This window comes from Delphinapterus leucas, unplaced genomic scaffold (genome assembly GCF_059928025.1).
Source record: "Delphinapterus leucas isolate spDelLeu-1000000601 "Yukka" unplaced genomic scaffold, BTC_Dleu_Yukka2 spDelLeu_asBTCV2_sq74, whole genome shotgun sequence".
Classification (NCBI taxonomy): Eukaryota; Metazoa; Chordata; class Mammalia; order Artiodactyla; family Monodontidae; genus Delphinapterus; species Delphinapterus leucas.
The window spans coordinates 211348-225568 of NW_028322283.1; the positions used below are offsets into that span (position 1 = coordinate 211348).

Below are 14221 nucleotides of genomic sequence, written 5' to 3' on the forward strand. Positions count from 1 at the left end.
CCAATCCATGCTATGAAAGGCCTATATTCAGAGGAATGCAAGCTGCCCAAAGCAGAGATAGTTTTTCTCAAAAGATGATGCATCTACCTTCCTCTAAGATAGAGAAGATAATCGTTTTGGTTCAAAAGGTCTACTCTTCTAGCATTTCTTGAGTTAAAGTAAAAATCTAGTTCATATCAACAAGCATTTCATTAAACAAAATTAGGTGGCATCCCTAATATGAATTTGACAGCGAGATATTAACGTTCATTATATATTTTTTAAACGCGCCATTAAACAGGCACCTAAGCCATCTAGAATGTACACTGACGCCGAGCTCTGTGGTTGGCAATGTGCCCACAATCCTATCCTGGTGAAGTGATGTCCAAGAGGAAGTACAAATGTGACCAGCAAAGGGACAGTGATCTCCCAGCAACAGCCAAAGCAACTGGGTTTAAGTGCTGAAAACTAGTATTAGAAGGGATAACTGAGCAAGGAAATAACACACTCTTCATCCATTGATTCAACAAATATTTGAGTGTCTACCGGGTGCAATTCTAAATAAGGTGACCAAGGAGGTGAGAGAGTTAACTATTCCGATGTCTGAAGGAAGTGCTCTGTCCCCACAGAATGAACAGCCAATGCAAAGGCCCATTTGTAGGACCCTGTGGATCTTTGTAAGGACTTTGGCTTTTACTGAGAGTAAAATGGGAAGCTACTGCAAGGTTGTGAGCAGAAGCAGGGAAACTGCTAACCAACCTTCCTTCATTTATTTTTTTTTTTTTTGCGGTACGCGGGCCTCTCACTGCTGTGGCCTCTCCTGTTGCGGAGCACAGGCCCCGGACACACAGGCTCAGCGGCCATGGCTCACAGGCCCAGCCGCTCCGTGGCATGTGGGATCTTCCTGGACCGGGGCACGAACCCGTGTCCCCAGCATCGGCAGGCGGACTCTCAACCACTGCACCACTAGGGAAGCCCAACCTTCCTTCATTTTAACAGAATCACTCTGGTTGCTACGATGAGAACAGTGTATAGACGGAAGACAAGAGTAGATCAGGGAGATGAGTCAGGATTCTACTGCAGTGACCCAGCTGAGAGATGCTGGTGGCTTGGATCAGAGTGGAAGCAGTGGAGATGAAAAGTGGTCAGATTGTGGACATGTAGGTAAGGAGGTAGGGTCAACAAGATTCCTTAATGGATTGGATACAAGTGAACATAAGAGGAGTCAAGAATGGCTCCAAAGTCTTAGGCCTGAGCAGCTAGAAGGCTGAAAATGTCATCAACTAAGATGGGGAAGGCTGCAGGTTGAGCACATTTGAGGGAAGCGCAGGACTTAAATATTGGACGTACTGAGATTCCTGTTATACATCTAAGTGAAGATGTCAGGGAGTTACAGATGAGTCCTTAATGTTTGGTTATTTAACAAACACTTACTGAGAACTCACGTAGACTGTTGTTAGCCCATGTGTGAGCCTCACTCGGGCAAAAGTGAGGTAAACATAGTCCCTGATGCTGAGAGGTCCGTCTAGAGAGGAAGACAGACTAAAGAAGCAAGGACCGCCCTGGGTGGGGGAGAATTCTACAACGGAGGTCTGGTAGGACACTTTAGCAGCACAGCAGAGGGGCACTCAATCATGCCAGCCTAGGAGGACTGCCTAGGAGACAGAGACACCAACGGAAAGATGAGCAGGGGCTATCCAGGTAAGGAAAAGGAAGGAGGATGCAGGGAGGAAGGAACTCTAGGGAAAAGAAGCAACATCTATCTGTGAGAGGAAGCACACAGGGCCCCAGGACCTACGAGAAATCCAGTTCAGGTGGATGTTGGCAAGGGCCAAGAGATGACAGTGCCTCAGAACCCCACCAAAAGATTACAAATGCCAACCGCGTCATAGAGGTTCGGAGTTGAAGATTTGAAAAGTACTTGACCTGTGTGACCAGTAGTGAGAAAACAATTATAGGATACTCAAGGCAAGCTGTGGAACTGTGAAACGCTAAGAGCTGAAAGGACCCTCTTCTATAGATGAATATACCTAATAAGTAACTGGCAAAGTTGGACCGGAATGCAAGTTTCCTAAATTAGTGGCCATACACTGATTTGAGATACTAGTGCTGTTACTAAAAAGTGAATGACCCAACGAGTGGGTAACAAATGCTTTTACAATTCTGGAGGTTTCCAGTTTTCTGCTTTCAATAAAATTAAAGGGAGGTGGGTGGCAAGCTGGCTGATTCATAAATACACATCAGGTTCTGACATATAAATAGAAAGATGAAAACTGGGTGACCTTGATATAACAAAAGTTCTTCCATTCCCATCTACTTACGTCAACAAGGTTTCTCAAAGTTTACAGCTAAACAAGCAAAACATCTAATTCTAGCATTAAGTAGGAATCATCCTCCAATACATGAAGTAATTGGGTGGGGGAGCTCCACCTGTCTCATCAAGTTGCTTTCCAACATAATTCTACCTTTTGTGTCTAATTACTTACCAAAATGTATATCTACTTGATCTGATTAATTTATGCTAATAACTGTACTGATGCAATCCAAAGGAAATTAACACTGAAGAGACTTATGAGAACAGGAAATAAAGATCATTCCAATGTACATACATATTTCTGTTGCAGAAGGATGACAGAGTGATCGATAAAAAATTTTCAAGCATAAAAATAAATTAACATTTTGTGGAGGAAGTGGAATTGAAATAAGATTTCAAGGAGAAAAAAATGAAAAATTAACATTTCTGATTCAGTGAAGAGCTTATTCATGTATTTCTTAAATGGATGATAATAGGTCAAATTATTACAGTATTTAGAGCACATTTAAGAGAAGGAAACAATTATTTTAAAACGTCAACATTTACAATATATCAGAAATTACATATTTTGCTACTCTTTACTCATGTGATAAAAGAAACTGATGTCAAAACCATGTGACAGGGATAAAGAATTCTCCAAAATTCTCTTAGCAGAAATGGATGCAAACATGTTTAAAGACCATAGTCCAAAATCACAAGTCAGCACCCTTAGCATCCCATTCTACTACAAGCTCTGTGTAGAGCCTGAGAGAGACTACCAACCTGCACAGAGACAGAGCTCACCCTCCACCATGCGGGAGGAGGCAATCCCACAGACAACTGCAGAACTCTGGACTTCCTATAGGACAGGCAAACAAACAGAGGATGTTTGCTGAGATATGACAAAACAGCTCTTCAGCTGAGGGGAAGGGAGGTATGGATATCAGACCAGACAGCATACTTCCAGCCTGATTAAAGCAATAAAGAAGCACAACTCAACTTCAACAACACACACACAAAATTCTTATGCTTCTACCATGTATGTACCAGGCAAAATTCTTACCTTACCAAAGCTCTACAGTAATGTGCCACAAGTCATACAAAAAGCAAGTGGTAGAATCTTCTGTCACTATTATTGTGAAAATGAATGCTCCACCAAAATGAAATGTGGGATCACACGGGATGGTGGTGGTGGGATGAATTGGGAGACTGGGATTGACATATATACACTAATATGTATAAAATGGATAACTGATAAGAACCTGCTGTATAAAAAAAGAAAGAAAACATTAAATGGAGCATCTTGGTTTGCAAAAACAGCTGATGGACAACAAGGACGATGAAAATTTTCTAGCTGCATAATTGGGGGATGGGACTCTCATGATTTTATAAATACTGCAAAGGATGAGTTTCCTGTACTTGGATCATTTTGGGGAATAACTTTTTAAAATACAGTCATGAAATCAAGATTCATGATACTTAACTTAGAACCAAACTTTCAGCCTTATATTATCACTACGAGTAATATCACCAAGATCATCCAAGATTCATGAATCACCACATTTGAAATAAGATTTTTAAAAATAAAACATTCAGTAAGAACCAAAAGTCTTTATACTGCTAAAGAAACCACAATTTTTAAGTGTTTATCTCATTTTTCTTATCTTTTCATTACCCCTATTTTTGTTTTTAATTATATTGATTATACTTACATAATTTGCATATTCAGATACATGACACATTGCAATAACAAGATGGTCAAATGCTTTAATGATAAATTGGTTTAATGATAAAAAGTTTAATGGACAAGAAAGCACATAAACACACACACACACACAGAATATACATTCAAACGTTTTTATTGATTTAAAAAATTGAGACACACGTCTAAAAGACCTTAGAGATCTTAAGCAATTCCAACAGCACCATCTCAGATCCCACTAGCAAAAAAGGTCAGGTCTTCAGCCATGAAATTCCCAAACACAACCTGTCTCCATCACAGGACCTCATGAGAGCAAGACTCAACAAAGAAATAATATCAATGAAAAGACAACCTACAGGACTTCCCTGGTGGTGCAGTGGATAAGAATCCCCCTGCCAATGCAGGGGACACAGGTTCGAGTCCTGGTCCAGGAAGATCCCACATGGCGTGGAGCAACTAAGCCCGTGCGTCACAACTGCTGAGCCTGCACCCTAAAGCCCGCGAGCCACAACTACTGAAGCCCGCATGCCACAACTACTGAAGCCCGCGTGCCGAGATCCCATGCTCCGCAACAAGAGAAGCCACCGCAATGAGAAGCCTGCTCACCGCAACCAAGAGTAGCCCCTGCTCACCACACCTAGAGAAAGCCCGCGCGCAGCAATGAAGATCCAACGCAGCCAAAAATAAATAAAATGAAATCTTAAAATAAATAAATAAATAAATATAAAGCAACATAACTCAAAAGATAATTTAAAAAAAAAAGAAAAGACAACCTACAGAATGGGAGAAAATATTTGCAAATGATGCAACTGACAAGGGATTAATTTCTAAAATTATATAAACAGCTCATACAGCTCAATATAAAAAAAATCAAAAATGGGCAGAAAACCTAAATAGACATTTCTCCAAAGAAGACATACAGATAGCCAACAGGCACGTGAAAAGATGCTCAATATCACTAATTATTAGAGAAATGTACATCAAAACTACAATGAGGTATCACACCTCACATTGGTCAGAATGGCCATCATCAAAAAGTCTACAAACAACAAATGCTGGAGAAAAGGGAACCCTCCTACACTGTTGGTGGGAATGTTTAAAAAAAATAAGAAAGAAATAATATCAGGCAGAAGACCTAAGCAAATGCTACAGGTACAGTGAGCTGGAGTTAGGTGACCACAGACAGTGTGCATCAGAAACACACTTCAAAGACTTTCAAACAAGAAATGAGGCAGCAGCTGAGGAAAGGCAGCAGCAGCAAGACCTGCTGCTTGGGCCTCATTCTGGCAGGCATGTGCTAGGCACTGGCACAATGAACAAGAGGGGAATTTCAGGCAGAGCAAACAGCAAGTGTGAAGAGCCCTGGGCAGGGGGGAAGCATGATGGGCCAAGCTGGGGATGTGGCTGGAATCGAGAGCAAAGGGGAGAGTGGCAGGAGGTCAACAGGGCCAGATCCCGTCAGACCTCCCAGGCAGCAGCTTGAGGCGGTACAAAGCAGACAATGCCAGCTCCGAGAAAAACAGCAAAAGAACCAAAGCAGTCCCATGGTTCTGGGAGCACCTGATGGAGGGAGGGTGCGGAATGAGTGATCTGGCCGGATGGGGATGTCTGCCGAGGTTCCAGGAACCCGGCAATGGGAGCCGGAGCCGGAGCCGGAGGTCCAGGGAGCATTCCAGAGCGCTCCAAAAGCAGATGCTGACTCATGGTCAGGCCGAGCTGAGGTGACAGCCCCCACCTCTGAGGGGACTGCAATGTCCTCTCTTGGTCTGTATTATTCATACACTGTCCGACTGACCTCCCTCAAAATACGTCCGAGGGCTGGTCCCTGCTTGTGGAGAAAGTTCAAAACAGGCATAGATTTAGTAAAGGAAAAACCTGGATTCCAATCCAAGTTCTATCACTTACTAGCTACATGACCTCAGGCAAGTCAAAAATTCTCCTAACATCTTCCAGTGTTATCCATCAGTGGGGAAGACACCTGCCCCACTTCAAAAGGAAGAGATAAGGAAATGCTTTAATGATAAATTGGCTTGATGAGCTGTTTAAGCAGCTTGTAACTATAAAATACTGACAGACTTTCTCTCATATTTCCTTATGACCTGACTTCCTCATAATACAGTATTCTTCACAATGACATTCAACAAATGTTCATTTAGTACATACTAATTAAATGCTAGGCTCTGAATAAGCAATACCAATGTACAGTATTAGGGAGCTGCGGGGTTTTTTACTGTCTAGTCACTGCAACACGAATAGCACAGTTAAACATGGTTTCAACTGTGGCTTCAAAGCCTAATTCAAATAGTCTTATGAATTAAAAGAATAAAAGGATAATTACAAATGATGGTCTGCCTAACTCAGTTCAACAAACACGGTATCAAACACTGTAATGGGCATTAAGGCAGAAATAAATGAGACGCTCTTATAGAACTTTTACTATAGCGGGGGAAGCAGTCAACAAATAACCCCAGCACTAGGCAAAATGTGGTGAAACTATGGAAGCATTAGAGACAAAAAATAATTCTGATTAAGAAAATGGATAACAAAGTTCCCTGGGGGAAGTATTAACAAAACTGAAACCTTGAAAGGATTAGAGGCCATTCCAGAGAGAAGACCAGGAGCAAAAGTATAAATGAAAGCAGTTCCACAGATGTGTGTGTGTGTGCATTTGGGTGTGGGGAAGCGGGACAAGAGTGGAAAAATAGTCTGGTGGGACTTCCCTGGTGGCACAGTGGTTAGAAATCTGCCTGCCAATGCAGGGGACACAGAATTTGAGCCCTGGTCCGGGAAGATCCCACATGACGAGGAGCAACTAAACCCATGCGTCACAACTACTGAGCCTGTGCTCTATCAGCCCGCGAGCCACAACTACTGAAGCCTGCGTGCCTACAGCCTGTGCTCCGCAACAAGAGAAGCCACCGCGATGAGAAGCCGACACGCTGCAACAAAGAGTAGCCCCCGCTCACCGCAACTAGAGAAAGCCTGCACGCACAGCAAGGAAGACCCAACACAGCCACAGATAAATAAATAAATAAATTTATTTTTAAAAAAATTTTTAATAAATAAATAAATAGTCTGAGACCACATTTGGGGGCCAGGGGGATGTGCACTGTGCTGAAATATCTGACCTATAGCCTGGGCAGTGAAGAGGCATCCAAGGTTTCCAAAAAGGAGAGTGGCACAGTCAGAGCTACACTAAGGAAGACCGCTCTGATGGCAGTGCAGACTGAGAAGCTATTTTAATTGGCGAAGAAGTCACAGCGCAGTAAACAGCAAAAATAAAGAGGAGAGGGAATGGCACCTAAAGTCATGGATATATATTCAGGTAAAGAAGTTTAAACTGTTTTTTTTCCCCATCCAGTGTTACTTCTTGCTCTCTCTAGACTTGTCCTTTAGGAGGAAATACGAGAATGTGATTTTTTTTTTTTTTTTTGCGGTACGCGGGCCTCTCACTATTGTGGCCTCTCCCGTTGCGGAGCACAGGCTCCGGACGCGCAGGCTCAGCGGCCATGGCTCACGGGCCCAGTCGCTCCGCGGCATGTGGGATCGTCCCAGACCGGGGCACGAACCCGTGTCCCCTGCATCTGCAGGCGGACTCTCAACCACTGCGCCACCAGGGAAGCCTCCACCACAATTTTAAGGTGAGTTTTTAAGAATGATTTGCCATGTCAGCCTAGCAAAGCTTACTCTAGAGTTCTAATTAATCTTCATGTATACAACAAACTTTAATGTGATGTATGCGACTTCCCTGGCGGTCCAGTGGTTAAGACCCTACGCTTCCAATGCAGGGGGTGCGCGTTCGATCCCTGGTGGGGGAACTAAGATCCCACATGCTGTGTGGCATGGCCAAAACAAACAAACAAAAATGTAATATATGGACCACAATCGCTATTTTTGCCTTCTACAACCAAACTAATTTAGGCTAAGATAAAATACTTGTTAACTCAGGGCAGTGACAACACTGAGACAAATTAGAGCTCTCAAGAGAAGCTGAACAGGGAGTTGTTTTCTCTTATAAAGGAGAGGAGAAAGCAATCAAGATCTATAATGCCAGGCCACTGAGTACAAAGCAATCTGCATTTCCATTTCCTTTTGGGTCAAGTACCTCTGAAACCATTCTGTAGCCATTTCCAAGTAGCCCCTTTCCAGGTTGAAAGTGTAAACTTGTGTTCTCCGGGCATGCCTTAGTCAATTCTTCTTAAACAAGGCCAATAGCTGGGACAAATATATGATCTGAATTCATTATTTTTCTCATCCATAAGTGATGAGATTTAGTGTTGGACTCCAGGGCCTCCGAGGTTCCTTCTAGCTCTAAAACTGTCCTTTTTTGTTGATGTCCTTGGGCCCTTTGCCTTCTCCCAAATTCCTTTAACAGGCACAGAGCAAATATGCAGGGGGTAGAGTATCGACTTTGCTTCCAGGCCCTCCTGTACCACAATGTTCAGACTTGAGGCTTCCAAAGGAGGTCCAGTTTGTTAATGCTGACCATCCTTTAAAAAAAAAACAAAAACAAAAACTTCAAGTTCCTTGGAGAAAAGGCACTAAGGACTGGACTAAAGAATCAAGACATAATTGCAGCAAACTGACTGCAGTAAAGAATTTTTGAAGTCCAATGGTCCTTTGGGCTTTTTCTTAATAACAAAAAAATTATAAAATCCTACAATGACAAAGTATTTGTTAATGCCCAAAAGATACAACATGCTTTAAAAACTGCATGAAAACAGACCCTTTCTTAGGAGTATCTTCCTCCTTGATGAGAAATAGGGACAGCAGAGTTAAGAGTTCCCTTAATGGCTCATTCCTAGCTCCTACCTGACACGTTACAGAAATAACACATTTATACTGATTATCCACTGAGAAAAGGTGATGATTGAGGAACGCACAATAATAAGAAGCGAGTTAGTTCACCTTTTAGGATCTTAGTTTCCGCCTCTGTAGTGACTAAATTATTTAGATGATTACCAAGGTCATTTTGTTTCTAAATGCTACACTCATCTGCCAGTTTCGGTCTCCTTCCCCCTAGGAGGGCTGGATCTCAGGTTAATATTTGGGTCCAACTATGTGCCAGGCATCGTGCTAGGAGCGCTGGGAATACGGCCGTCAACAACAAAAAAGGTCCCACATAACACGAATATACTATGGAAAGGGCGGTGGGGGGTGCGGAGGGGGACTGAGAAAATTCTAATATAACAGGTACATTTCCTAAAAGAGCTGGCATCCTGGTTTGGCTTTGACTTACTAGTAATAGTACCAATAAAAAACATGTAAAATTTTTTAAAATTAAAAAAGGCATTCAACCAGGGGCAAATTCAACATAAACTTCTGGGACATAAAGCAGGCAGATCCCAAGCCCTGGGAGCTACAGTCGAGATTAACTAATCAATAAAGAAGTCCATAGCGCCAGCTGCCGTGCCTGGGCCCCTTGCGCCAAAGTAGTCCAGACCTGGAGGGAAAAATGTAAAAGCAAAATGGAGGAGGGGCTACGGCAGAGTCTGCTCCGGAGCAAAAACCTCGTGGCTCGCTTCTCATGGCGCCAACCAGCCTTCCTGCTCCGCTCTCCCTGACCCTAGGAGGCATCATCCCACCTCGCCAAACCCAGCGCGCATCACCTATTTCTCGCAGGCTCCCCTTGAGGAGCCCGGGCACCAAGTGAACTTGTTAAACAGTAGGGTAAACAAGTAGCCACATCTTAAAGGCAGGGGAGCAAAGAAAAATATCTGAGAGGACTCTACCCTTCTCCACCTGCAGAAAAAGCCGCGGGCAAAGCTAGGAAAGCATATCCCTAGTCTCTCCTTGCCTTGCTGAAAAAACAAAGAAAGCAGGCTCCTAGAGGAGTCAGACACCCAGAGAACGACCTCCTTCCGCAGATGCAAGACGCGTACGGCCCCAGACATCTAAGAGCATGGGGCCAGCACAACTTTCTCATTGAAGCCGACCGCGTTTCCTCTTAAAACCCCCCAAAAAGAGAAGCCCCGACTATGATCATTTCACTGATGTCACCTCGCCTATTTGGCTCTCGGGATTTTACCCGGAAACCTCTGCAGTGCCCGGCACCGGCGTCCAGCCCAAGTGGGGCTCCCCTTCCCCGGGACGCCGCCTCACGTTCTCGCAGCCCTCCCGGTCGGGCTACCCGGCTCGCTCCGACCCGGCACCGGGGTTGCGTCGCCGGGCGAGCACATCAACGCCAGGCCGAGGGAAGACGGGTGTACCGGGGATTCGTAGAGGACCCCGCTTAAAGCCCTCTCCCCCACGACTGACTTGCAAAACAATAAGCATCCGCTTTCTCTGCCCCTCCCCCATAGGACCCCAGCCACGAATTACCGCCGCCGGGGAGCGTGCCAGCCCTGTGATCGGTGGCCGGAGTACCCCTGGAACCTCAGATGGCCCGAGTCCCCGGCCGCCCATCCGCTGCCGCGGCGCCCGGAGTCTGCGCGGGGAAGACTCTGCACTGGAGTGCGGCCAGCAGCGGAGGCGCGCGGGCCACGCGGTGGCTGCAGGAACTGACATGGCCCGCGGCCGCCGGCCACATGCGGCGCCGCCGGGCCCCGGCCGGGGTGGGGAGAGGTGGGGAGGAGAAAAGAGCGCGGCCCCGGGGCCCCGCCGTACCTTGCCGCTGGCCGTGCCCCCGCTAACGCCGATCAGGAAGGGCTCGCCGCCGTTGGGCTGCTGGTGGTTCTGCAGGGTCTGCTCGCTGTCCCCAGCCATGGCTCGCGCCGCCCCTCCTCCCGCTGCCTGTGCGAACGGACGCACGCTCCCCGCCCGCGCCGGGCTCCCTCCGCTTTCCCGCAGCCTCCGCTGGGCGCTGCCCAGGTCGAGGCTGACGCGGCTCCCTGCGCACTGCTCGGATCCCGGTGCTGGAGCTGGCTTTCCCGAAGGAGCCGAGAGCCTTCCTCTGCCCGCTGCAGCCGCTCCGGTTTACATCCCAGGCAGAGGTCAGCGTGATGCTGCTGCTCCAATCCGGGCGGACAGCGCACTGCTATTCGCCGAGGCAGCGGCGGCGAGGCGTCTGCCCCAGCCTCCGCCCCTCCCGGGCCCCGCCGCCGCCGCCGCCTGGGGTCTCTGGGAAAGGTATGAGCCCGACCCTTCTCCCAACCGGCCTGGTTAACCCTTTCCACGACGACGACCTGCGGCGGGACCAAGGGAAAAGAAGGAGCCTTCTGCGTTTTAATTGGGTATGCTCCCACCTATTTCAAAAGGGATAAAAAGCTAAAAGGACAGATCAAATAATGGAGGAGATGCCTCAGGTTTGAGAAGCAAAATTAGAACAAGCTTGGAAGGTTAAGATGAAACAAAGAGTTAATGTCATTTACCCATTATCCAGACTAAAACTTGTGTTCCGAAAAAGAGATTTCTTTTTCCCATCCCGTTTGCCAAAATAATATGTCAGCCTCTGGCTTTAAATATTTCCTCTCTTGGAAACCCCCAAACACCATCCTCCTTAAACGGCGACTCTCTGGAGTCCTTCCTAGAGAAAGATAATTTGAGGAGCTCATCTGAGGGAAGCCCTCCCTCCTAACATCAACGCCCTTTCTAACCGTAGTTTGAAATCCCAAACACTGAGGTTCCTGTGGAGTTAGGGCTGTGGAAACGATAAATAATACTTAATGTCACGTTGACTTATTAATACCTTTAAGTGAACTGGTTTTTCAGAGATGGGGAATTAGGCACTTGGTTACAAAGGCAGTAGCTGCTGATGACTCAGAACAGCGCCACCTCTGGAGCCAGATTTCTGCATTGACTTGCAGTTCCCTGAGCAAATTACTTAATCTCCCTTGCTCAATGTTCTCATCTGTTAAATGGGAATAATAATGGCAGTTACATGCTAGGATTATTATATTAAATGAACTATTGTATTTAAAGTACTTAACGTGGTACCCTGCACAGATCATATAAATGATCTATAGGAAAAGCCCCTAAAGGGCTGAAACTGGAAAGGGAAGCTTCGTTTGGGCACAGGGGAGAGAGGGAGGACTAGACTAGTCACAGCCGCTGCTCCTGTGAACCTGGGACTGGTATAAATGAGCTGATGGGGGTCCTACAGTCTAAAGGAGAAGTTAAGCCTATAGCATTCTCTTTCAAAACTTAGTGTTACCTAAAATTCAGAATTATTTTGAAAAAAAATTACTAAAGAAAATTGAGTATTAGAAAAAACAAATGTTCGCTTCACTTTTTAAATATTTCAGGTAACCATCCAAAACCAAACTCCACAGAAGCTCAGACAGGAAACTAAGCTGGGGAGAGCAGCTACCTGGTACCCAGAGGCAGGCATTTGGGAGAGGTTAGCTAGAAGGGTGCCTTATCAAATGCCTGTGGGGTGGGTGAGTTTTAGCTGATTCATGTGTCTGCTTCTCCTCCTCCAAGTTTTTCTCCACTAAAAAGATAAGATCTTCAAGGACGTTTGCAGAGCTCTTCACAGCCCAAGACACGGCCTATTGGAATTTGGAAGTTGATGGACTCATAGCTAAGGGGATATTAGGTAGCTGAGAGGAAGAAGAGGATAAAACACTGCCATGTCCTCCATGAACTTTCCCCAAATCTCTGCCTTTTTTTTTATCATTCCTATAACTTTCTTCTACAATATTTTATCATAAGAATTTTCAGACATACAGTTGAAAGATTTTACAGTAAACACTGATATAGCCACCACCTAGATTCTGCTGTTAACATTGTACTATACTTGTTTCATCACACTAGTTGTCTACCCATCCTCTATCACATTTTTATTATTTTTATTATAGTTTGTTTCCCTTTGTTACTCCAAACTGGTTTATACATTTCTTGCTTTGTCTGTCTAGTTTTTTTTAATCTTTTCCTTTTTAATTTATTTAATTAATTAATTTATTTTTGGCTGTGTCGGGTCTTTGTTGCTGAGCGGGGCCCACTCTTCGCTTCGGTGCGCGGGCTTCTCACTGTGGTGTCTTCTCTTGCTGCAGAGCATGGGCTCTAGGCACGAGGGCTTCAGTAGTTGTGGTTTGCGGGCTCTAGAGCACAGGCTCTGTAGTTGTGGTGCACGGGCTTAGTTGCTCTGCAGCATGTGGGATCTTCCCCAACCAGGGCTCGAACCCATGTCCCCTGCATTGGCAGGTGGATTCTTAACCACTGTGCCACCAGGGAAGCCCCTGTTTGTCTGTTTTTAACTACTATATCCCTAGCACCTAAAACAATTTCTGAGACATAGTAGGACCTTCATAAATATTTGTTGAATGAATGGACACCATATCTCATTTCTACATTCCCAAGGCCCACAGAGCAAAATAATTGGAAATAGGAAGCACTCAGTACATGTTTGTTGAATGAATGGATGGATGAATGAATGAACAAATATGAAAGAGGTAAGAAAATACCAACAAGTAAACTTCACTTCCACCACTTTGGAAGGAAATGTGGTTTTCCCTAGATTGCATTTATGTGGTTACTATTATTTCTGAATGTTTTGTTTTCCTGGCATTCCAAGTAACTGTCTACCTCTAATCCTAATACGTGCATCTATTAACTAGTTAAACTAACTCATTAACTGAGCTAACGCATTACACTTATCTGCACCCTGTTTAATAATAATAATATTTGACATGAGTTAATATACGTAAAAGTGCTCTGGGGACTTTCCTGGTGGCACAGTGGTTAAGAATCTGCCTGCCAATGCAGGGGGCACAGGTTGCATCCCTGGTCCGGGAAGACCCCACATGCCACGGAGCAGCTAAGCCTGTGCGCCACAGCTACAGAGCCTGAGCTCTAGAGCCTGCAAGCCACAACTACTGAGCCCGCGTGCCACAACCACTTTAAGCCCACGTGCCTAGAGCCCGTGCTCCGCAACAAGAGAAGCCACTGCACGCCACAACGAAGAGTAGCCCCTGCTCACCACTAGAGAAAGCTCGCACGCAATAACGAAGACCCAATACGGCCAAAAATAAATACATAAATAACTTTAAAAAAAAAAGTGCTCTGAAAAAAAACAAAAGCTATCTATATAAAGGCCTAATCCAGCTGCACTCTGCACTCCCTGTTTTCACTTTGCTGTTTTTTCTCTATCCTGTCTCTAGGGCAGGCTCACCTACACATAAGGAAGTTCCCCTTGTCCATTTAAATTATTAAGAGTATTCTCAGCACTGGTGACCTGAGCAAGGACTTTTGCATCTTTGCTCTCTAAAAAGCAAGGCAGGCTGTCTGTGCTATTCCCTGTGCTGTGTCATCCTCTCTTGGGAGCCTGTTCACCAAATCCCACAGCTAGGGATATTCAAATCATGTTT

General features: G+C 45.2%; 1 protein-coding gene across 1 annotated transcript in view; it reads right to left on the minus strand.

The window, feature by feature from the left end:
• The window catches only part of UCK2 (uridine-cytidine kinase 2), an 84334-nt gene extending 73349 nt beyond the window's left edge, over positions 1-10985 (minus strand). The window contains exon 1 of the mRNA XM_022566532.3: positions 10581-10985. Within this exon, the coding sequence (XP_022422240.1) occupies positions 10581-10679 (99 nt within the window). The 5' untranslated portion in view covers positions 10680-10985. The remainder of the gene's footprint in view (positions 1-10580) is intronic.
• Between the last annotated feature and the right edge of the window lie 3236 nt (positions 10986-14221).